The sequence below is a fragment of the Conger conger genome, chromosome 2 (genome assembly GCF_963514075.1).
Source record: "Conger conger chromosome 2, fConCon1.1, whole genome shotgun sequence".
Lineage (NCBI taxonomy): Eukaryota > Metazoa > Chordata > Actinopteri > Anguilliformes > Congridae > Conger > Conger conger.
The window spans coordinates 59,329,225-59,355,245 of record NC_083761.1 but is presented as its reverse complement, the minus strand read 5'-3'; the positions used below and the strand labels follow the sequence as shown (position 1 = coordinate 59,355,245).

Sequence of the window (26,021 nt, the reverse complement as noted above, 5' to 3'; positions counted from 1 at the left end):
CTGAAATAAGTATGGATTTGGATTTTGAATGGATTTTGAAATGAAAAAATATAATAATTGGTCATCCAACACCATAAAAATGTTCACATAAGAAAGCAAACAATATACTGGATAGTGTATATGTGCTGGAGAAAAGTAAAAACAAAAGATGAGCTAATTTTCTGCTGTGAGTGTGATTCCACCATGTGGTTCATATACGCTACGTACATGTTATCCTCCTCAGTTAACCTTAAACCTGGGGTTTTGCAGGTTTGTGCTTAAGACACTGTTGTCCCAGCAATAAGCCCATCTAAATAGTGAAATCCCTTCATGAAATCGAATGTCCCATCTCAAACAGCAATCTAATCAGACTAACCGAGTTAGCAACATATATGAAATGTCCAGGGGTCAGAAAGTGTTATATATTTCTTCCAACCATGAACTCAAGCCAGCTGTGCCAACTCACAAATCCAGGTGGAACAAAATACTGGGGAGGACTTTTACTTTCAGAACCTGGACTTTCCACCACTGGTAATGAGTATTTTTTTGAGTATGTCTTAATTCTCTGCAAGCTTCTTTTTTTTTTCTTATTGCATTTCTTGCATAGAAATTCCAAGGCAACACCTGTTGTTGACTGAGCCAGAGCCACAGACACCTGTATCTAAATAGTGTAATCAAATTTACTTCTGGTTGATGCCTAAAAACAATTTACTTTGTCCATCCATCCATCCATCCATTATCTGAACCCACTTATCCTGAACAGGGTCACAGGGGGGCTGGAGCCTATCCCAGCATACATTGGGCAAAAGGCAGGAATACACCCTGGACAGGTCGCCAGTCCATCGCAGGGCGCACACACACCATTCACTCACACACTCATACCTACGGGGAATTTAGACTCTCCAATCAGCCTAACCTGCATGTCTTTGGACTGTGGGACACAGGCACGGGGAGAACATGCAAACTCCACACAGAGAGGCCCGGGCTGACAGGGATTCAAACCCAGGACCTCCTTGCTGTGAGGCGGCAATGCTACCCACTGCACCATCCATGCCGCCCAATTTACTTTGTGCTTTTTTTAAATCTCGAAGGCCAAGTTGCATCTTTTTTGATGTGTCCTTTCCTTCAGCAGCCAATGCAGGCCTTGGAGACAAGGTGTGTGGAATCTTTAACTAATCACTTCAATTAATTAATTGCTGAAACATGCCAAAAACCAGCTGGTACTCAGCCCTTCAGGATTTTTAGATATACAGAGATCTATCAGTAATGGGATTCAAAGTGTGAATATTTATGTTGTCATTCCCACAATGCACAATACACCCAGTGGTGAGTTCCAAAAGAAAGAAAAGGGCTATATATTGCAATTTCACTTACAGGGAGGTGTTCCGGGAGATATTTAGGTATAAAATTTAGAATTGGGCTCCATGAACAGCTTTGTGAAACATTTTATGGTTTAATGTAAAAGAACTAGAAAGTACATGGCTGATCCAGGAGGATAACTGATTTACCTCATACACATAGACTCCAATAAAACACAGCTGTTAGTAATTATGCAGGACTGTGTCTTTACTTTTGTGTGAAGAGTATCTATCATGCCTAAATTGGTTAATTGTTAGGGTCATATTTTTACGAGTTATTTGGGGGTATGTGCAGTTGATAAGTCACCTTTCTTCCTCGATCAGACACACCCCTGTTTAAAAGCTTTTTAAAGGTGAATGAAATGAAGAGGTTTTGATTTCTTTTGTGTTTGGTTAGTTTACATCAAAAAAAAAAAGTATCAGGTAATAGCGGTAAAAAGTTTTATCAGGTTGTTTTATCTGACATTTCATTACATCATGTTGAACCTACAACAATGTGAGTCTACTTATTAGGCACATACTTGAAAGTTTGTAAACTGGAATTGAAAAAACCCAAACATATTTTAGTTCATTGCAATTTCCATTAAACAATCTCTAATCAGATGAGAATGAGTACTGAGGAGACCACAGCAGACACTGCATCCCCTGCACCTTATAATAATACAGGTAAGATTCATATTTTCATGTCTGTATTGATTATTTAGAACATGTGAACTACACTGAAGACAAAGCCTCCAATTCACTTATGTGGATGTAGAACCTTTGAAAAACAAAGGGGGAAACTGCTTTATTTTGGTTTGCCTACTGTATTTTGGAGTGTTTCTAAACCTACCTTTTAACTGTCGTTTTAGTGGAAGGTAATGAAGAAAAAGTGAAAGTTTATCATTCACACACTGTGTTCAATCCACCCACATCCACAACAGTGGAAGATATTTCCAAAGCCCAGTCATCTGTACCTGGTGAGTCCTTAATTTCTGCACTGATTTACAAAAATGTATTCTCATCTCCATCATGTTTGTGAAAATTGAGTCAGACTGTGAAATTGGCCTCCTTCCATGTAATTGATAATTTGTCAAATGTTTTATTTTTTTTATTTTTTTGTATTAAAGCTTATAAAATGTAAATTCACCAAAAGTTTCTGGAAGTTTAGTGGTGGCCTACATATGTGTGATGGATGTTTTGCATGCAACTATTTATGACCTACCATATTTACACTGGCTGGTATGTAGCAAAGGTTAATTAGTTTTCATTTTAAGAAAATGTATTTAAAGGAAATCAAGGGTGACATCCACAGTGATATTAGGCATCCAGGGTATGTGCATGTGTGAAACGCTGTTTATTTCATTAAATTTTTTACACACAATCTAAAAAAAAGAAAAGAATACTTGTATAAGCTCATCCATTATGAAACTGGATTAAAAATATTGTTTTAATCTAAATTCAATTAAGTGAATTATTCCTTAACCCAATGAACATACTGACTAGCTCGAGCTTGATTTATTTGCTTTGCCTTTCCCACTAGTCTATAGCAACTCCCCACCCAAGCACAGGTTCGTCAGCTATGAGACTGTACTGGGACGATCCCCAGGGATGATGACCTGCACTTCCTGCCAACAGCAGGTCATGACAAATGTCACCTACAAAGTTGGTGCTTTTGCTTGGCTGATGTGCTTCGTCTTCATTTTCTGCGGGTAAGGAGAGCACTTGTTTCACCAACCATCTTCAGCCATCATTTTCAGACTGGTAACACTGTTGAAAACTTTTGTCTTCCAGATTGTTTGTTGGCTGCTGTCTCATCCCATTCTTTGTCAAACACTTTAAGGAGGTCTACCACTCCTGCCCAAGGTGTAATGGGATTCTTCACGTTGATAAGCCGTCCTGCTGTTGACCGGTGCGAATTAACACAACGCACTTGATATGTGAAAATCCTATGCCTGCAGAATGCGTACATCTTTTAGATGTACATAATATGAAATGTCTTCTATACTTGTGTATGAATGTTTCTATTGCCTCAATATCATGTTTCATCATTGCCATGGCATCGGTGTTATGCTGCAGATTATTTGTACATGTGCTGATGTTTAGTGTACCAGGGCCAGTTTAAATTGAGATGAGTGAGAGAGAACATTTTAAAACATGGCTATTTCCAACAAGCATACATTTGTTTTATGTGCAATTAAATATTAAAATAAGTTTGTGATTGGAGTCCCTCCTTTGGAGATGGATCAAGGGGATTCATTTCCAGTGTCACTTGGATTTCAGAGACTTCACTGATGCATATTTATAGAAAACTTTATTCAACATTTTCCAGCAAAAAGGCAATATACAGGAAGTTGTACACTGCTGCAACATGGAGGAACAGACAGATATGCAAAGGTCCTCTTTGTACTTCACTCGAGACATGGTGTAGTAATTGCTAAGAATTAGGAATAAAATTATGGAAAGTCAGGAACCAAAAATACACAATGAATATGGACACAGAATTAATTTGTATCCAACAAGTTGTTTTTTTACACTTTATTACAAAGTCAATACCCTACTATACATTAGTGTGCAGTCCTGTGTGGAAGGGCTGCATTTCAATTAGTTTACATCCTCAACCAGTCAAAAGCATTTGCAGCTGCTTGCTATTACACAGCAAAACAACAGAAGTCACAAAAGCGATCAAACAATCCCAACATAACCCCATGGCAAAGAGGATAAGGGGAAAAGAACAAATCCAAAGCAAAAACTCCTCCTAGTAACAGGAAAAAAAAACTTAAGTGTAAATCTGCAAAGATGAAGCAGACTTAAAACCGTTGCCATTTGCTTTGTACAAGATTTGTAGAAACACTCCACTTTTTGGTGCTAAAGGGTCAGGAAATATCAACCACAAGGACACTGAAGGGATGAAATGGCAAGTTATTTTCCCAATTGCCTCCTGATCCTTGTGCAGCAGCTTTCTTGCCATTATCAACTAATAAAAAATTGGTACATAAAGCCCCCAACGCTGTGATAAAATCCAAATCATAATTCCAAACCAAGACAGTCAGGGGCCTGAACAACCTCTTCCCAAAAAAAAAAAAGAAAAAAAGTGTTGAGAATACTTGTACCCAAATTCTGAACAAAACGGGTTTGGATGAAGTCTTAAATCAGGTTGGTTAGGCCAAAGTTGTGAATCTTGTCAGTTGTGAATCTTGATGGCTTTTTCCAGGTATGTGTAGCGGCTTCTCTTTGGAGCCTTGTTGAAATGGTCAAGCCCTAACCACGGCCGAGGATGCGACATATTCCCTGAGGATGATAACTATTATTTTACAAAACTGCTTTACACAGAACACTTGGACAAAGTGCTTGAAAAGACACCTGAAATGTGATTTAGCACCCCTTCCCCCCAGTTAAAAACCACATTTGCAATTATAATGACACATACATTATTCACGCAGTATTTTGTTTTCATACAATGGCAAATGCAAAAAAACTGAAAATCTATCAGAAAATTCACAATTAATATACCTGGCTGAGACTCAAAGTCTTTCAGATTTACTTCATATTCATCTTCGTTGATGTACTGATGCCGTCCCATCATCACGATTGCAAACTTAAACTAAAAGAAAAATGGGGAGAAGTCGATCGGCATGATGACAATCCCAGTCAAACTTGACACTGGACTGGATATTGGATCAATAATGTCACACAAGAATTGCTGGGCATTTAACTATCACCTTTTCAAACTCCTTCTCCTGAATGTTAAGCATGGTCTGAATTCTCCTCATGGCTTCCCTGAAGGGCTCGCCCTGCAACAGATAATGAGTCATGTTGACGGATCATCAATGTAACCGGGTATCTTTCAGTTCATGTCTGTGCCTGTATTACGACAAGTACCTGTCGGATTTTCAGCAAAAATGGGATACCAAAAGTTCCAAAAACTTCCTTTTGGAAATGTGCAACAGGAATCAGCATCTCATTTTCCTTGTCAAGATCTACCTGGTCCACATGAATTTCCTATCACAAAAAAAGAAATACAAAAATAAATAGTGGTGTTTTATGTGCACCAACATTCAACACTGGCTTTAATTGAAGCGGTCACATAATCTGTTAGATGCGACAAACCTCTATTCTGAATGTCCGACTTGCTGCTGGAGATAAACATTCCAACAATTCATCTTCTTGGTGGACCCCAATTATTTTGTAGCTTACAATTTCTAGCAGCCTATGGGGAAAAATAAAAATTATTAGGAATGGGAAGAGAAGACACTTGCTGTTGCTAATGTCAAGTGACACTTCAAATAATGGCGGAGCAGTTTTCAGAAGGAATGTGCCACAGCTAAATATTGATGACAAATCCAGTCTTTGTCCACTTGTAGCCCAGTAAAGAGTTACTGGAGTAGCAGAAGGAAAAGTTTATCTGGTAGTTGAAAATATTGGGAAATTTCAGGTCAGACCTCCGGTTTCGATCATTGGAAAAAGCACCCAAGGGGTATAAGTGTCACTGGTAATTAGTCAAGCTTTTGCCGAACAGTTTTCCTGCTAAAATGGTGGTAATATCTGGAGCTATATTGGGAGCTGTATTTAGATATTTGGAGAGATTTGGAGATGCTAAAGGACACCACGGTGTATCATCTATGACCACAAACATTTACCTGTTTTACACATGTGGCTCGCAATATTTTATTTCTATATTTTATTTATACCTGGTCTCATTGGGTCAATGAACTTTTTCCAAATCATTTGCATGGAAACGTCAATCGCATGGAAGCATGGAGCTAGCAAGAAGAAATTGAATGCCTGGCATTTGGCAGCTGCTACCATTGAGTTTTTTAAAAAGATTTTGGGTTTGATTTGAGTTCTTAATTATTCTGGGTGGGGGGGTGTGTAATGTTCTGTGTTCTAAACAAATGAGTAAAAAACATTCAGTCACAAAAAATATATATTTTCAAACTAAAGGAGAACTGAGAAAATTGCATTTGTGGCACTCACATATACTCTCATATTCATAATTTAGGCAGAAATAATCTAAGTAGTACTGTAAATGGAACAAGTGTTTTGCTTCATTTAAGGAAGTCTCTGTGATGCCCACATCTGGAGTTATAAAGCCTTAAATGGAACACTACATAAATGGCCAGATTTTGCATCTACACAAAGGGGCTAAGGTTGCATAACCACCCATATCTTGAACAGTGAGAACATGTTAAGCCTGTTAATTAGTGTGTTTTCCTAGAGGTGAATAGTTACCTCAACTTTTCGGAGCCTTTGTCAGAGAGTTCCACAGCTTTTTTACACTCTTCCAGCAGGTCTCGGACACAGCCATGTTTGTCAGGGTAGAGTGTTATTTCCTGCACACGATGAAACAAATCCCACATATAAAGTTCTTATTTATCCATTTACCAGTTCCAAAGTCACATCTCCACTGCAAATGATACTATGCCCCTGGAATGCTGTTGATTTCCATGTAAATTAAAAGGTGCTCAAAAACAATGCAATATTATTTTTTAGTTTACCTCTTCCCGAAACTGACTGTTCAGCCAGGTGGATTTGAAACTCCTTCGGTTTTCAAAATCTGTGATCTTCATCTTCAACTGAGGGGAAAATGCTCAATGAATTATCAATAACCTGAATCCAGTCCTGTAAAAATGTACAGCACGTCTTGCATGTTGATGCTAACAATTAGCTGGATTTCAAACCTGCTGATAGTACAGCTTCTTGGGTTGCCTAGGCTTGAAGAACTGCAGCAGGTCTCTGAGAGTGCCTTCGTAATTGTGCCTGAGAGGGTTACCTGGTCCATCTCTGTATCTATCATGTTACAAAGAAAGTCACAATTAAGATCTATTCAGGATGCCAGATGTACATGTGTTCTTTTGTACTTGGTGAGCACATACCCTTGGGACTTGAAGAACTGCAGCAACATTGGGTCAGTATTTAACCTCTGAGCAACAGTTTTCGCCACCTGCAGGAAAGATTTCAGCATCAAAAACACGCTTACCAAGAGAACATATCAGGCTCTTCAAGAGAAATTACTGCTGCAGATGACACTCCCACAATATAGTTTAATTCATAAATAATCAGATAATGAAGTAATCTAAATAAAAGTGTTTTGAATGTTTTTGGAAGTACAAGGTATATAGAAAATCTGCAGCAGAGAAAGTACATTTGCACAAATTAGCATTGTCTGTCTGTCTTCAATAGGTATGTGCATTTGACTAGCGGACTAGCTGCTCCTGCTAGTTGGCATCAAAAATACCAGTCAGTTAAGCGACTTATTTAATTTTCTAATTCCTATATATTTTACACTCCGATGAGTCACACTTCTTCCTAATAAAATACTGCGATAGAAAACAAATAAAAGTGTTTCCACAATGTATTTTTGTGTGATAACATCAATAACGTTAATAATGTGAGCTGAACCAGCTGCTCACCCTGGCCCAAGCAAGAAAACCTCCCCCTATATATACACTCAATGAGCACTTTATTCACGTGATTATCTAATCAGCCAATCATGTGGCAGCAGTGCAATGAATAAAATCATGCAGATATGGATCAGAATCTTCAGTTAATATCAATCAACCATCAGAATGGGGGGAAAAAATGTAGCTGTGTGATTTTGACCATGGAATGGTTATTGGTGCCAGACAGGGTGGTTTGAGTATCTCAGAAACTGCTGATCTCTTAACATTTTCACACACAACAGTCTCTAGTGTTTACTCAGAATGGTGCGGAGAAACAAACATCCATTGAGCGGCAGTTCTGCAGGCAAAAATACGTTAATGACAGAGAGGTCAGAGGAGAAGGGCAGGAAGCTGACAGTAATGCAAATGACCACACATTACAACAGTGGTATGCAGAAAAGCATCAGTGAACACACAACACGTCAACCTCTAAGTGGACAGGCCACAGCAGCACAAGACCAATAAGTCAAATAAATACCTAATAAAGTGCTCACTGAGTGTATATAAAATAATGACTGTGAAAATGTTATAAAAATATATATATTTTACCTGGAAGTAGTTCATCCTATTCGAGAGCGTCACCACAAAACCGGGGTCATTCTGGATTGTTTTGTCACAGAAGATTACATCAACACTATGGTACAGGTCTCTGAAGTAGTCTTTTGCAGTTGGTAATTCACTTGTGTCATTTTCAGGGTCATCCCTAACATGGTGCAATGGGGATACATGGGGAAAGAATGTGAATGAAACAAACTTTTTTCTTTTTTAAGAATATTTTTAAATGGATTCCTTTAGAAAAACGTACTTCTGAAACACTATTATGTCCCCATCCATGAGTTCATCGAGCGCTTTGTCTAGGGAGACGTCATGGTCTTGAATTCGCTCTGTTAGGTTTGGTTTAACTTCCTAAAAAAAATAAAAATAAACCTTATTTGATCTGAAAAGCTACATATGTTCTGATACTTGGATTTTTATTGTGATACTTCATTCTAATGTTTCACAGACATATCAAGGCTCTATGATAACCACTTTCAGTATGGAAATTCTACTTTAAAGGCATACTATGCAGTATTCTATATGAACCATGCTCAGCCATTACTGTGATGCACTGGCAATCTGTGACCGTGTTCACTTCTGCCCAATAAATACCTTGCTTATCTCCCTGTATTTATTATTCCATAAAGTGTTAGTGACGTTTCTGAGCGTGACCCTTTTTCCTTTGTGTACTATATCTGAAAGGCATGTGGCCAATAGAAGGAGGAGCCAGGAAGTTGTTAGCCTAACTCCGATACATAAAGCCTAACTATGTAAAGCTGGGAAAAAAACAAAAACAAAAAAACATTAAAAATAAAAGCGATTTATGTTTGTGTATATGCTTGCTTAGGTTACATAATTTTGTTGCGGCAGGCTACAGCAGACTGAAACCCACTGGTATCATCCTAGCTGTGGCAAACATTCCCACTAAACTAAAGCTAGCTACCCTGTAACTTCGCTGCACATGACAGATGACAATGAAATGGGAGTTTTTGCCATCAGAAATGTCAGTCCAGCATTTTGGCAACTACTTGACTGGTATGAATGAGGCTTTGCTGTATTTTTGAAAAAGACATGATACCAGTAGTATACAATATGATGTTACAAAGCTACTGACAGCGAGGAAGAATAAAATATGTAGTTGTTTTACTGCTGGGTGATCATCATCTTAGGCCTGTAGACAGTGTTGAGAATGGGGGAGGAAACGTTTTTTTGACAGTAAACACGGGTGCGAAGTATGGAAACAAATCCAGCATAGTATGCCTTTAATTTAAAAGAAACTACTGGTTATTTTGCCTAGATATCAAAAGCAATTTGGAACAGCCCTTAGGAAATCTTACCTCATAGAGGATTAGGCTAGTTCCTTGCTGGAATCCTGCTCTTTCGCACATGACGATCAGCAAGTCTCCTATATCAGGAAAATAGAATGAAATGTATTTTTATTATTTATCAGCTTACAGAATAAGCACCATGCAGTCCCTGAAACTTATTTTAATGTGAATCTGTAACATACATTTTAAAATAAAAATAAAAATATTTACTTACGTATTTTACAAGATATAGGAGTGTAGATATGTCCGCAATAATTTAAGCTTCTTGACTTTGGATCGTACATCTTCAAGAACAACATGACATCATCTGAAATCAAAAATAATTTATTAAGATTATTAATAGTTAATCAATTGTGTAATTAATAGTTTTCAAGCTCTAAAAGAGCACTACCATTACAAACGAATACCAAACACGCACGGTCTTTGTCAAACTTGGGTAACGTCACATCACTGGCTGCCATCTCTGGATTGACCGTTTCCAAAAATATTGTCCATGGGTTTTCATTGTCACTCAAGTCAATCATCTATTTCGACAAAAGGCAAGATATAACATTTCAGACATACTTAACAGTTCTTAACATTGTTCACTGAATCAGACCAACATTCCAGCAAAGGCCTGCATAGCCATCAAGCCAAGTTTGTGAAGAATCTAGATATGATTCTTAACTGAAAACTCTTGGTTACGACAGGTTAATGCATTCAGTCATTAATCGGGTGGGAGACAATCAGATGGGACAACATTCAGCATCTCCAGCCTCCCAACAATCAGAAGCTGAGTTTTTAAGAACCTACTTATTTATTTACAGCAATGTAATTGATCCTGTTAAGCATTTTGAAACCGTAACATTTCTGAAGGCTAGAGATTACATAAAAATTGGTTCAAACACCTTCATAAAAATAAAAAATAAACACATGCTAAATAAGGACAACATTTTACAAATAATAATTCATATGACATACTTACAGACTTACTGCAATCAGCGTCATAATCCAGCATTGCCGGCCTCTTGGTACCATTGCTTCTTGCCTGCATTGGCCATAATCGTATCTGATCCTGCGGGAAGCCCTGCAGCAAAACAACACAAGCCAAAAGGTATATTTTTAGGTCCTACTCTAACATGGCAACTTCAGATGAAATTATTCACAGAAGCAGCATAAGTAGTACTGAAACCAAAGAAAAAGGAGAAGCTAAACAGAAATTACTACAAATATTGGAGCTAATGTTAGAGACAGTTGATACTGTATAACTGGACAATTGAGAAAGACCTACAAAGCTTACCATTGTCTGGGAGAGGTTCTGGACAAACTCTGCAAGTGTAGAGTTCTTCAGAAACTTGAACACCGTATACTTCACTTTTTCCTCATCGTACATGTCATTGCCTTGATGTCCACAGAACTGATCTTCTGTTACAATCTAAAACAAAACAATGCAAATTTTAGGTTAAGGTTAAGGTCCCATTATCAATTGCTAGACATCTTGTTCATTACAACAGTAATGTAAAAACCTAGCAAAAAATGAGATAACAATCATCCTATAATTGCGTAATGCACCCCAACTGCCTTAAATACAAAACAAACCAATAATATTCAATAATATTGATCTGTATCCATGTCAGTTACTACATCTTGCATTATGTTGACACAATATGATCTATTGTTCAACAATCATTGGCCTGGCTTGACCAATGCATCAGCAGTCAAATAAAATGTTACTTCATTCTAAAATAAATGTGCATTTCTCTGCTTATTCTCACCATTTCAAAATTATACCAATTTATTGCCCTTCATTTGATTTATTGCCCTTCATTTCAGTTCTTAAATGTGAAAAATAAGGTAACATTAGATTTGCGGTTCAATATCCCACAGGTTATAGTTTCTATAGATAGTTCTATAAATCATTCCATCTGACAGATCTTGAACTCAGAAGCAGCATCAAGCAAATGAGAAATTAGCTGTGCTTGAAGAGTACATGCAGTCTGTGTACCTGCACTTGCATGTAGAGGTGAGCTTCCTGCCGCTCCTTCCTCTTCTGGGCCTCCACCCTCTTCTCCTCCAGCAGTCGCTCGACCAGCTGCTGAGGTATGTCCAGGTCCGTAACGGGCTGCAGCACCTCGCCTTCAGAGAAAGGTTTCGTCAAATAAGCTTTGTAAATTAACTCCAAAAATAAAATGTCAAACTGTGTGTGCTGTCAAGCTTAAATACACATGCAAGCAAAAGCATGATTTGAAAGATATATTAAAACAAACAAGAAAAGTATTATTTTTTACTACAGTATTATTAAATATTTGGTATTCGGTTGATATTTAGAATTTGTTTTTTTTAAAGAAAAGGAATTGAATAAAAGGTACAATGTAATTGTGGCTATGTTGCCCCCCTTCCCTTCCCCAGCAGAATAACATACGTCTGTGTGTCATGGTTTAATGCTATAATAAATATAATTTTCATCTGCTTACCGAGTTTGGATTCTCTAACGTACACCAACATGTATGCGTTTGTACAGTGACGCACAGATAAGTCATCGTCATGCCCTCCGTAGTTGTGCTCAATTGCCTCTTCTTTTGTACATCTGGACACAACATCGTCATCAAATTTGCACCACTGAAAAGAGAGGCAAAAAATGTTGGGACTTCACTGGTCACTTTCATTGCAGCTATGCCCATATTCATGATAATCCAAATAATTTTCAATGTGACCATTGTTATCATCACCTCTGTCTTGTGAGGCCATTTACAATGTGTTTGACACCCATAATAACTAAAACAATCAAAACTTACTGGATATGAATAGACTGAATAACAATATATAACACACACTAGAGCATCATATTAATAACCGTTAGATTGAAACTCAGGTATACTTGCAGTATTTGCCCCAAACACTGGAATGAGGCCAGTGAGAATGAGAAAATATCTACAACCTAAGCAGAGGCTTGGACAGGATTTCTAAAGCATAATCGAGGACCTGCCACAAAAACACAAGCAGGACGTAGCAACGAAACATTTCAATAACATACTTTCAAAAACGTATTCATGATTAGGGATGAAACAGAATTATGGTCATGATACCAATACCAGTGAAATTCCACGATTCTTGATAGTCAACTCGATACCACAGAGAAACACCAAATAGTTTTTTAGCTTTTTTTGTCTTATGTGTAGTTTGGAAAACAACACGTTTATAAAAAGAGATGAATTTATTAACAAAGGAGCAAAACAACGGCCATGGGGAGCATGGAACCCCATTGGTGGCTGTAGAGCGAGTTCCTCCCTCAACCCTCGAAGAGGCCTTCATATAGGGTTCCCCACAGCTGCCACCAATCCTACAATCAAAGTTAAAGGTCCCATATTGGGGAAAATAACATTTCCCTAGCTATGTGTATTATGAATGAGATGGTTATAAAAACAACAAAAGTATCAAAACGCAGTCTGTGATGGTATGACATCACGACAATAGTCTTTGTTTGCTTCAGCACAGCCCACCTTGTAGCTGGAACAAATCAAGCGCTGGGCGCGGAAAGCATTCAGTTTGTTGTAGCTAGCCAGCCAATCAGAACAGAGATTTATTGATATCAACAAGCCTTAAAGACCCTATCTATAAAACAGCCTGTTCTGGGTGAAGGTCATGAGAGGCGTTGAAGAATGGACATGGAAGAGGGCTGGGGATGTAACAAGCCTGCACTCCTTTATTAAAAAGCTATAACAACAACAAAGAAATAGAACATGGCATGTAGCCCCAAGTATTTAACAGTTCGCAGCAGACAGCAGCCTTACATCTTCAAGTATTTATCCATTATTCAGGTAATACTGTGCTTGCTTTCAGTATGCATACAGTAGTGTGAGAGCAAATGAGCTTGACAATAGATTTGTTTACTTTTTACTTCACTGAAGTGGTGATAGCCTTTAATAATGGTATAAAACTAGCATGGCATAGCTAGCATAAGCCAATGGCACCAATAGCCTAAAAATAGATTACTATTGTTCATGTTCATACAAAAACGTTAAGAGAAAGCATTCGAACATGGTCAGCAGAACTAACAATTTGTTGCACCCTCAATAAACAGCAAAAGCCACAGAAGAAGATGGAAGTAATCTTCAAAAGTTCAATATTTTCTGAATAGCAACTGACGATTGTACAGTCGCTATGTAATTTACATCAGAGGTATGTGGACCAGTGTTCCAAAACCAGATAAACAAAAACAACGGAATGCTCAATAAAATCTGTCAGTTTTCAGTGTTGTCAGGATTCTACTCTCATCATTGATGTCATTTTGAGTTTCAAATTCCCAAAAACAGTCTATGTACTCGAATTGTTTTGAGACATTTTCTGAATTTTGGCACTGACTTGGCACCGAAGTATCACTTCTGGTGACATCCCCATTCATGACAATGCAATACTTGCCATAATGAATAGAAAACATTTTCTAATCCCAAATTGCAACATGGCACTAAAACATTTACACCATTAGTCACACAGAACATTACAAATAGGTAAATATAAGGCAAAAAGAAAGGTTTCTCACGATTGGCTCCTTGGAACTCGCTTTGCCGTCTCCTTTGGGGTTGAGGTAGACAACATAGTGCCCACCATGATTATCCCCACTGTGAACCAGCACTGCGTGGAGAATGTAATTGGCAGGGTCCTTCACATCTGGCTTCTGCAGAAACTCATCTAGAGGTAACTGTTCTGGGAACTCAAATCTGAGAGAGATGAGAGCCAATTAAGTTGTATTTAAATGTACTTTCCTATGAATTAAAATACAGTCTTTTTACAAGTAAACCATATGCAAACTTTTTCAGAAACACAACAGCACACTTTTACAAATGTAAATGAATTTGAAGATAATCGGACTAGCTTGTGGGGGTTAGTCATAAATACAAAAAACAGCCCTTTATTTCTCATGAAAGAAAAGGCCAAGCCTCCATTTGCAGGATGTCAACATCTATAGAGCTGAACTGCCCCTTTTCAAGAGTTCACATTAAAACAAGTACAGAGCCAAAACTAAAAATGTTAATGTCCAAATACTTATCCAGATTGGGCTAGTTTTGGGCAAATAAAACCCAATATAATTAGAGATGCCGCAGAAACACTCCTGATTCTACAATGAGGTAAAACCACGTGTCCAGCAATTTTATTATGCAGTGCATCACATTGCTCCATGCTCAATTATGTCTTGTAAACTGGCATACTGCTGGTGTCATAGAAAACCCGTGTCATGTTTGTGCCAAATATACAAATGCTTTAAAGTAAAGTTCTCTCTATGATATCACTGTCAATATAATGCATAATGCATAATGCAATATAATGCAGTATCTTTTGCAGAGCTCTTCAATTATGGTAACAAACTTGCATTCTTAAGGTTTAAAATATCTCACAATGAACAAATCAGATTTTATCCTTACAAATATAGTATAGCATATACAATGCTGAATGGTGAAGATTCTTTGCAAATTATTAAAGCGCTGAAATGTTTACCGGTCATTGATCTTTATGTTTTGGTCTGTCTGAGGGTCATACATGAATCGCATGAGCTGCAAGTGCAGGACCGGGGGAAACGTTAGGAACTTCACCCCCTTCTCAGCTTCCTGTTAACACAAAATATGTCAACATTATTATTATCAGCTTAACACTTGCAATTTCAAAATGTGCCAATGTAACTTCCAGCCATTCCTCTGAAAACAGTGATTTAACCACAAACTCAGGCTTTCATGGTCCTGAAATCTGTACTCCACGCACAGTGGGGCCAAACCTCACCTGCAGACCATGTTCTCCAGCGTCATATTTGTTGTCCCCATCCAGCTGTTCCACTGCCACGTAATCATTGAAGGACTCAAAGACTCAAGAGAAGATACAACTTGTTGCTATTTTTCCACAGGTTTTCATGAACTGCACAATTTTTTATTCAACTAATAGTGTGAATTCCTTGCGTTAAAATGAAAGGCTAAAGATTGGTTGTAGCTAGCATGGCTGCCAGCATTAGTTGCAATTTTTCTTCAAAAATAAATACAAATAAATTTGGAAACAAATCTTCTCATGATTTTGCCAATAAAATAACTTCACAATAACATTTCTGACCCATTATTGAGTCCATTATTTAAATAGAAACATAATCAAGTTCTTTGTGAAGCTGATTTTTTTAAAATGACAAATACTACATTAGAAAAATGAGGGCCATAGTCCTTAGGATTATGCAAGTCAACAAACACTGTATCAAAATGGAAACAGAACAGACAATTTCTTGTTTTACAATGAAAGTAGTTTACCAATGAAGGAAGAAATCTCAAAATGATATGAAAGAAAAACAGATGGGCTACTTACTGGTTTTCTTTCCCTTTATACTGAGCTGGATATCATAGTAATCTTCTATTCGCTCAGATATGTAGTCCACATGCTTACACTGGATATAGGACTGCAATAAAATAGCATTTAAAAATAAATGTACTAGATTTACAAATCATAACAAAAACAGATATGCTTAAGCAAACGTCATCTTACCACCATCTTCCCCCTGAAAAGTTTGGGAATCGTGCCTTCCACACAAGTGCCTTTCATCTTGTTCTCAACATTGTCAAGAAGCTAAAATATATAAAAATCATTTAGAAAATTAGTCATTAGCCAGGCTGCCACGTACATTCACCATTACACAATGTACACACATTTAATTAGTCGTTACAAAATGTCAATAATTATTACAGCACTCTGTTTTTGCATAAACATAAAAAGAATACTTACAACCCGACAGAGCTCCTGCACATCGTGTTGCATAAAGCTGTCCACAGTTTCCCACCTTTAAGGAAAATCAATTGGAAAAAACCTCACGTCTTTTTCAATATAACACTATGAATTCTCGCAATGGCATGTGGTTTTGCAATATGGTCATCAATTATATTTTATTGTTCATCCAATTAAAAAATTGTACAGAACTTGCAATGTAGACAAAAAGTTAATTGTCTGTTCTGAATTAAACTTGCACTTCAACAATATTGACGATGACCACATTTTTTTGTGTAATAATCATCATTCATTCGGCGATCATGTGATGGGTTTTTGTTAATCACATGAGAAATGAAAATAGGCCACAAGGCTTCAACTGTTTTGTTTACATCTTGTGTAACTTGTATCAGAAAAACAAATATAGTCAAATATTATACGTCAATAGTATGAAAAATATACATATATGATATATGATAGGCTAATATGACAGATTTTGGAATATTGAATGATATAATTAATAACAAAAAAATATTTTTAAGTGAAATGTTTGCATTTGTTGCCTCAAAAGACAGGAAATAAAATTGATCAGCCTGAATGCCTGCTCTCAATCAAGGTTTTGAAACAGGTGAGATATTGAGGTTCAAAATATAGCTATTTTGAATGGAAGTGCCAACCAACGCAACTGCACTCACTATAATAGTGACAACATTGCCTAGCCCTAAGAAAAACACAACAAGTTCAAACGCACAACGAAATACTCACCCAAATGACTTTGTCAACTTTTTTGTCCCCACGGGTTTATCACTATGTTGCAGCTCATAGGAAACCCTCTGTAGGGCAAGGGGCACACTTTTGGAGGAATCATCTCCTTCTGTAGGCATCATATACACTGCCTGAAACAGCAGAATAAACTAAATTACTTAAAATAATGAATAAAATAAGTAGACCATGGGAGAATACCAATAATTATAAATGGAATAAGTATTAATGGCAATTATGCTATGAAAAGTATGAAAAACAAAGGTAGCAACTATAACTACATTTTCCAGCCTTCATACGAAATTTTACGAACACTTTTCATCAGGCTATACAATGCACACTCACCCGCCGAAGCTGATTTGTGAAGAACAGTGTCTGTAATAAACTGTTCATGTAGCATGTCGCTCCTTGGTTCTTCAACCCAACATAGCCAGTGTGTTTCTTTGAATCCCATCTGCAAAAAATAATTCTTACAATTACAATGTAAATATTATTTGGATCAACCATCTTCAAATAAGAAATTATCTTCAGTACAATAAACTTTTAGTCAGTCAGTATAGACAGAATAGTCAGACGTGCAGTTCCCTCTAAAAGTATGGGAACAGTTGAGTAAAATGCATTATTTCTGCTATACTTCAAGGCATTGGATTTGAGATTAAAAGATGGACATGAGACAAACGTACAGACAACCAGCTTCTATTTAATCATATTTGCTTGGCTGTAGGTATTACCATAACTATTGTTTTTGAGTTGACCCTCCTCCTCCCCCCCCCCATTTCCCGCTGTGCAAAGGCTCTTGTTCAGGTGTTTTGTATAGCATGGATTATTCACACATAAAAGCGCAGTGAGTATCTAGTCCTGGTTTCAGCCTTTGTTTTCATCTGTGTAGATAGCGGAGTCTGAAGGTATTCACTATCATAAGTTGCTTCCACTTCAAGTGAAATGATTTCTACTTTTTAAATTATAAACCTTTTAAAAATCCCCCCCCACTCACTTAACATTAAAATATAGCAGAATGCCAGTCCATAAGGTAGAATGCCAGTTGAAAGCTGGGATAGTTCTATCAGTGTCCTTGGCTAATCTGAATTCAATGCGAATGAAGTACATTTACAGACTTTGAATAACCGTAGTTATTACAAGATTGTAAGAATAATGAAATTAATGTAAGAATGAAGTTTCTTAACTAACATTGATGTTACTGAATTTTGCCGTAAAAGATTTGCTACAATAGCTAATATTTTTACATTTTAGTCATTTGGCAGACGCTTTTAATCCAAAGCGATTTACAAGTGCATAGGTTCTTCCACAAGTCAAAGCATCACATCCATAACTAGGACAATACACATGAAATGCTGTTCTAAACATATAGTCATCATAAGTGCAAATGTGTTTGTTTGTTTTTTTACCAATATGCTTTGGTAACTAGCTAGGCAGTTTAGCCAGCTAGTAAGCTAGCTAACATTATCAATACAACATTTGCAAAACAGACTTGCAGCTAATGGCTAGATGGGCAACTAAATAGCAAGCTAACAAGGTAATATAGAGTGGTATGCTTCTATGAAGCTAGCTTTGTATCTAGCTAGCTCACATCACCAACTACCAAAGTTATATTAATACAAGAAATAACTAACGTCAACATTATGAATTACCATATGAATACTTAAATTGGATGTCAAATTGGATAACATTAGCTACACTGACTAACTTCCAACATTCTACTTTGAGAGGTGATGTAATGAGTTCTACCGTTAAGTTCCTTTACAATGCAAACAATACCGTTCTCCCCCCGTCAATCTGGGAGGGGTCAACTGGACCCATGCCATCAATTTCTAATGCGTCATTTATGATTTTTAGCGAAATATTGGCACGGTCTAGATCAAACACTGCAACGCAGACAAATTTAAAAACCGGACACTTACAATCATGTGTTTGCACCAAGTAAACGCAGGCATGCGCATACACACAGACATATGCATACCCTCCCTCTAGCGTGCATTTGAAGATGCATGAAGATGACTTCATCTCTGTTTTCCCCTTCACTGACAAATATCCTCAGCAATACCCTTTGAGAAACTGGACACTAATGATCTGCCTTTCTGGCTTCATTAGGCATTCCACAAACACTAAAACAAGAAGTTGAAATGAATAATGAGTGCTTGGGACAATAAAAGGCTGTCTTCCATAGACCTGTAATGTATGTCTATATACGCATGCTGTTACTAGATGAATTAATGGTTGACAGGAAAAACCAAGTTAGTAAGGCTAGTGACCGTTAGATTTTGAAATTCTGAATACTCACGCCACTCCATGTGGTGCATCAGCCTGAACGTACACTTCAAAGGATACCTTGTCATCTTCAATAAAGCCCCTCTCTGGATCAGTCACATCCTGAAAATGTGCAACACAATTTTTAGATGCAAAGCACCTCAAGGACCATTGCCTGTAACTTAAGCACACTTATACCACAAGCAGGTATCAACTAATAATTTAGAAACCATGCCAAATTTTAAAGATTGAGTACATTGACTTCCATTGAGTCATGTTCTTATGAGATGTTCATGATTGTGATGCAAACTTACAATATAACAATGACAGCAAAACTTACACTCCAAGACATGAAGTTGGAAAAGCCCCAGTCATTTTCCTTGTGAAAGAAAAGGTGGCTGATCCTGCGACTGAAAGATTTTTCATCATCTTTATAGTTAATGATCTTCAGCATTGCTTGAGCATGACACGACCATGACCTGAAAGTAAAGTAAATACACATTAGAAGTAGAGTAGAGAAGCGCTTCCTGAAAAAAGAAAGCCCTTTTCGTATGCAGGGAAAATGAGAGGCATGCTAACGAGAGATACCTTATTTATTATTTACAAGCATAATATATCCAATTACGCAACATCTGTGCATTTCGCAGCATATTTTAAATGGAGTACGGACATTTAATTGCATTTTCAAACTTTATTTTGAAAGTTAAATGTCAACATTGTAAGTCAGATCTTTTATTTTTTTTATTTAATGTAAACTTTATATGGCACAGGACAATCGTGCCGGTGAGATTAACATGGCCCATTTTTCGCTGAAAGTAGTTTTTCACTTTCAAAATCTGATGGATAAATAGCCTAATGATTGTGTACTGCTTTATTTTTATGTACATAGCGCATAGTGGAAAGCTATGTTCAGTTTGCCGGTAATTTTAATTTGTGTATTAACAAATAAACATGGATAAAGAAACACCATAAAATAAGACAGTAAGTGAACTAACAGCTACAGAAATTATTTGATAACAATAGTAGTCCACTGTAGCATTCAATTCCTTGCGGTGTTTGCCTTCTTAAACCCCAGAAAGGGCCACAGATTGATTGCTAGTTTAGAATGTAAACCGTGTATTGTAATATTTGTACAATGATGTATTGCTTATCTGGCATAGTGGTAAGCTACGTTAAGTACGCCAGTAGCTAGTTTGAATTCCCTTGTCAACGAATAAACACGGATCCACTGTGAACCTTAAGAAACGACATAACATTACAATAAGCCATAAGTCAACCAACAGCTACAGAAATTACTTTATAACTATATATAATACTGTAGCATTCAATTTCCTGTGGTGTTTGCATTTTAAACCCCACAAAATGGCAAAAGATTATTTGCTATAACTACTGTAGCTTGTCGATTGCTAGTTTGGAATGTAACGCAATAATACACCTGATGGTGAACGCGCATTTATTTTAAAATGAGCTCACCATTTCAGATTCAGAAATAAATTATCCGTTCCCAATTTTTTGTAAACGTTTACAACTAAGTTTTGGTTAACTGCTTAACTGTTTGAACATTAACACCCCCAAATTTCACCTCCTAAAAACTAAGGAAATGAATCACAGAAAACTATGTTTTAAGTGAAATGTTTGCCTTTGCTTCAAAAGACAGGAAATTACATTCATCGGCCCTAATGCTAACATCAGCCAGCTTTCCATCAAGGTGTCTCAGCACAGATCTTTGACAACTTGTTCCCTCAAGCAAAATCGAGGGTTGAGGGACTGATCACATTCCTCACTTGCATATATAACGGCTTGTACCACACTCGGGCAATGCACTTCCGATTTCTGTGGAAGTGCTAGAGGGCAGTACATTTAACAGATTGGACCACAGCCTTGATCACGCACTGCATTCATCCAACTGCTGTAGCTTTGTGTTCTTGCTCTTTCCCGGTGGATTATGCCGATTACGATAAAGCACATCGGAGTAATGCCGCCACTGCAGTTACAAATGATAGAAATCCACTGTGCAACACAAATATTCATACAGTTTTTTTCATGCCTATACCAGACAGAATACTGTGAAGGCAGAACAAATTGTGATTACAGCCGCCATCTCTACATGCAGCTGGCAAGTGTGAAGTCACAATTAACTCACTCATTTGGCTAGACGGCTTTCGCTTCCAAAACCATCACAAAGGTTTGACTCACGTGGATTCAGACTCTGCATTGCATTGAAGGAAAAAACCCACACTCTTCTGGTGTGGCCTGTCTGGGTAGAAGCGAGGCATCACCATGATCTTCCAGGGCAAGTTCCTCACAAAACAAGGTGGGCCAAGAACAGATTCACTCAGTCTGCTGAAATGCTCTACTACGAATCGAAAAGTAGCTTCTGAACGCCAACTGGTGTCTGAAGAAAAAACAAGACGACAATATAGTTTGCAAGTTCTGCTGTGACCACACTAACCGATTATTTTGGTTTTCAAGAATGGATTAATTTGTCCTTGAGACCACCCCAATGATATTAGCAGTTAGGTCTCCAGAAATACAAAAGATCCAGTTGAAATCAGTTGTGCTCATTGAATTCCACAGCTGATTAGTTAACAAGAAAATGCTATTTATGAAAAAACTGTCAATATAAACCTATACCTCAAGACCCAGGCTTATCCAAATATTTTATCCAAAATAGCTTGTTTGCTAGCTTTCCAATGCCAGCTGTGCTAGCTTCAACAGTCTGCAGGCTGGCTAGCTTATTGATAATTTACAGCAAACACTGACAGCAAGCTAGAAGCTACTAATGACAGTTTATTAAAGGTGAAGTTTACAACCATTATTTCAGTTAATAACATAAAACATTGTGTTCGCTAGCAGACACTTATCTACATCAAGCAAGCTGTTACAATAAAAGAGAACATAAGCTCTTATTGCTTAACAGTTTAAAAAATGCATGATCAGTGATAAGTGTGGCAACTGGATACAGCATCTAGGAGTCTGACATCAAATCTTACCATCCTCCATGTCTTCCTCTGTGTTGTTTTGTCCATCGGCCATGGCTACGTTCCCATTGATGACAGAATTCTGGGTGATCCTTGGGGGTTCATCTGCATCTCCAGCTATGAAAAAAAAATCCATCACCACAGTGCTTTGGAAATCATGTGGATTTTTTAACAATACATCAATTCCTGATCAATACATTCACAGGAGTTCCCTAGGGCTCAGTCCTCAGTCCCCTCCTCTTGTCCATCTAAACTAGATCCCTTGGCCCTGTTATCTCAGCTCACAGAATATCATACCACTGTTATGCTGATGACACCCAACTCTTTTTTTCTTCCCCCCCCCGGATGGACAACCACCATCTAAAGCTCAATCCAGGTAAGAGGGAGCTAATCTTCATCCCTGCGCTAACCTCTCCCTTATCTGTTCCATTTCACTAGGGGACACACCACAGTGACCTCATCCCCCAGTGCAAAGGACCTTGGAGTGTTTATGGACAACTGGAAGTCCCTCTCCAAGAACATTGCAGCGGTGACCCGGGCCTGCAGCTTCTTCCTGTACAACATCAGAAGAATCCGTCCCTTCCTCACCACCTACTCAACCCAGCTCCTTGTCCAAGCAATGGTACTGTCCTGCCTGGACCACTGTAACTCTCTGTTGGCTTGTCTTCCAGCATCTGCCGTCAGACCCGTACTCTGGTCCAGAACACCGCAGCTCATCCGGTATTCAACGTCTCCAGACTCTCTCACGTCACCCCCCTGCCCACCGACCGCCACTGGCTGCCTGTTATAGCTCGCATTAAACTTAAAACATTGGTTCTCGCATACCAGGCAGTTAAGGGATCAGCCCCAGCATATATCCAAAAGCTCAAGACCCCACACGCTTGCCGGATGCCTGGTGCCTCCCCCTCGTCGCACCTTACCGGTCACGACTGCGGTCTGTTCTGGCCCCACAGTGCCTGTAGCATAGTGGTTAAGGTAAATGACTGGGACACACAAGGTCGGTGGTTCTAATCCTGGTGTAGCCACAATAAAATCCGCACAGCCGTTGAGCCCTTGAGCAAGGCATCCAGGGGAGGATTGTCTCCTGCTTAGTCTAATCAACTGTACGTCGCTCTGGATAAGAGCGTCTGCCAAATGCCGATAATGTAATGTAATGTGGTGGAATTACCTTCCTGTGGACGTCAGAACAGCAGAGTCTTTGACCACTTTCAAGTGCAGAATGAAAACTTTTCAGGCTGCACCTTTCCCTCCCTACCTCACTGTAATAATTAGCCGCATATTCTATATGTAATAATTTAATTTGCATTTAATTATTTTACTATTAGGGATGTTCTAGCTGCAAACTGTGACATGTGACTATTATTGTTAGAATGTCTGTGCACTCAGACTACACAATAGGCTTTGACACCAAATCTGCTTAACCACTTTCATCTCTCTGAAAACCACCATACAACAACCCATTAGCACTGGACAAGCCAGAATAGACCAATCCAAATTAATTTCACTTTGGGACACAAGAAGTCAATAAGAAAAGGGCGTTGGAAACGTGCCACAATCATTGACTTTGGATATGTTCAGATTCACTCAAGATTATCCGTCATGAACAAAAAAAAAATGTCATGGTGTCTTGATAGGTCTGTTTTCTACGGCAGCTTCAATAAAAGCATAATTTTATTTATTTATTTTTCTAATATGTCATATGTCACATCAAAACAAAACTATCATAGCCAAGATTACAACACTCAATGAAGATGCAGCCAATTCGCTTTATCTTGTGTATGTACACGTACATCATAATGTTTTATGAGTAAAAACATTCACAGCTCAGCTATTCAAACAATGTTAAAGTGCCATTCTAAATGTCAAAACAGCTCTTTGAAATTATCTGGGCTGCTAGTACTCAAGCACTTGCATGGTAGTCTCAATTTCCCAAGTGAATTAAACGTCAAGCACAGCATGTGACATTAATTATAATTCCCTTTTTACAACAACGCACCCTTATGTATGCCACAATAAGTGCATGATGATCAAATAACATAACCGACATAGGTCGGTACGGTTTGCTGTTATGGCGTCTGAGAGGGCATTTAAAGTATTTATTATTCGGGCTACACCCCCACATACTCATCAAATGGGAGCAAATATATCTCAAAGCCTGTTGCAAAACGTTGTACACAGTTGGAAGAAAACATATCGTTCTACCCGGAAACCGTCGCAAAACATATATATATATATAGAATAAGTTAAATAGAAAAGTATCCAAATGTAGAACATTTCTGGAAACATGACGAGTCCATGACGTATTCCATGATGCTTGGAGAGGGGGAGATTCTTCACAAATCTTACGAAATGAAATAACAGCAAACTTACGCCTTAGAAATATTCAAAATCATTAAATAAACCACGTGTTCCATTTAGTCTGGATTAATGTTTATTTACCAAGTAGAGTCAAACTAAAAGCTGAATGCTGCCAATTCTGAACTAAAGTGCGAATTTCCAAAAATATAACGTAACTTCTTGACAATCGTTTGAAAGGGATTACGGCAAATTTTTATACACTTTCTATTGCAAATTAACTTCTGACAAACAATTACCAAAATTAAATTACTTGCCAACTACTTTATTAGGTAAAGGGTACCTACCGTTAGCTAGCTTTGAAGACAAGCATGCTAGTTAGCTAGCTAACGTACACAATGTTGATTAGCCAAGTTAGCAAGTATAGTATAGTCGACTGTGTGAAATCGAGACAAACTAAACGGTCCATCCTGAAAGACACTGACCCATCACTTTGAAATTATGTGAGGTATCTTGAGCTAACGTTATCTTATTACCACCAGGACCTAAATTATCAATTCAGTACCTACGCTGTTGTATCGCTAACAGTTAAGCTAGGGAAGTAGGTACTCTGCGTAACAACTGATGGTCGAAAAAATATTTTAGGCGCAAGTTAACGGGCTATTGTACCCAGCTAGCTAACTGGGTAAGTAGGCTAGCCTGTCGTAGCTAACCTGTGAGATAAGCAAAGACAAACAAAAACGTACGTACGTAGCTAGCAATATTTCTGACTAGCTAATTTGGCTGCCGAGATTAATAATTAGACACGACCTCCCAATGAAAGTGTTCGCTGGCCAACATCAATGTATGCAACTGTGCTAGCTAGGTACAACTTAGCCATTTAACGTTCGCCATCATTTGGATCTTCGTGATTACCTAAAATCCGCTAAGGGCGTCTGATTAAATGGCAGATTCTATTTGGATCCATTTATACGAGGCCTTCCATTAACTTTAACGTTACCTTCCATATCCATATCCTCTGGCTCGCTAAGCTGTTGCTCGCCGGCTTTTTGCTGCTGTTGCGGAGTGTGCTGGTGGTGGTTCATTTTGACGATTGTTGTGGTGTGATGCCTGTCGTCTTCGTTCCCCTCACCCTTTCCTGATGCTAGCTCGGGAAGAAACCCGGCCAGAGAAAGGTGTTGGGGTATTTGTGAAGGCGGAGGGGAAGACAGGTCGAGCCCTGGCGGCTGGGCCTGTTCTGCAGCAACCTCGACCTTTCCAGCTCTCAGTGCTGGTGGTTGTGGAAGGGATATCGGTGGGGGAGCAGGCAGAGAAACGCGGACGTATTTGCTCGCTATTCGCCCAATCTCGGCTACTTTTTGATGGGGTATTAGTAGCTGACGTTGA

At 38.2% G+C, this 26,021-nt stretch overlaps 2 protein-coding genes across 2 annotated transcripts; one reads left to right on the top strand and one right to left on the bottom strand.

Moving 5' to 3' along the window:
* The first annotated feature begins 1,075 nt into the window (after positions 1-1,075).
* On the top strand, positions 1,076-3,839 carry LOC133121507 (lipopolysaccharide-induced tumor necrosis factor-alpha factor homolog). The gene is made up of 5 exons (XM_061230717.1): positions 1,076-1,134; positions 1,940-2,003; positions 2,189-2,296; positions 2,860-3,028; positions 3,111-3,839. Exons 2-5 carry the CDS (start codon positions 1,940-1,942, stop codon positions 3,223-3,225), a joined length of 456 nt encoding a protein of 151 aa, XP_061086701.1. The 5' UTR covers positions 1,076-1,134; the 3' UTR covers positions 3,226-3,839.
* On the bottom strand, positions 3,614-26,021 carry LOC133121506 (ubiquitin carboxyl-terminal hydrolase 7-like). The gene is made up of 31 exons (XM_061230715.1): positions 25,636-26,021; positions 22,353-22,457; positions 21,556-21,754; positions 19,700-19,838; positions 19,394-19,482; positions 17,440-17,548; positions 17,098-17,228; positions 16,354-16,408; positions 16,117-16,197; positions 15,940-16,030; positions 15,376-15,458; positions 15,097-15,206; positions 14,144-14,321; positions 12,078-12,222; positions 11,609-11,739; positions 10,904-11,038; positions 10,589-10,690; positions 10,043-10,148; positions 9,839-9,931; positions 9,634-9,701; positions 8,565-8,665; positions 8,309-8,462; positions 7,193-7,260; positions 6,998-7,106; positions 6,815-6,892; positions 6,549-6,649; positions 5,427-5,526; positions 5,199-5,318; positions 5,039-5,110; positions 4,830-4,920; positions 3,614-4,607 (listed from the first exon to the last, which is right to left on the bottom strand). Exons 1-31 carry the CDS (start codon positions 25,718-25,720, stop codon positions 4,501-4,503), a joined length of 3,336 nt encoding a protein of 1,111 aa, XP_061086699.1. The 5' UTR covers positions 25,721-26,021; the 3' UTR covers positions 3,614-4,500.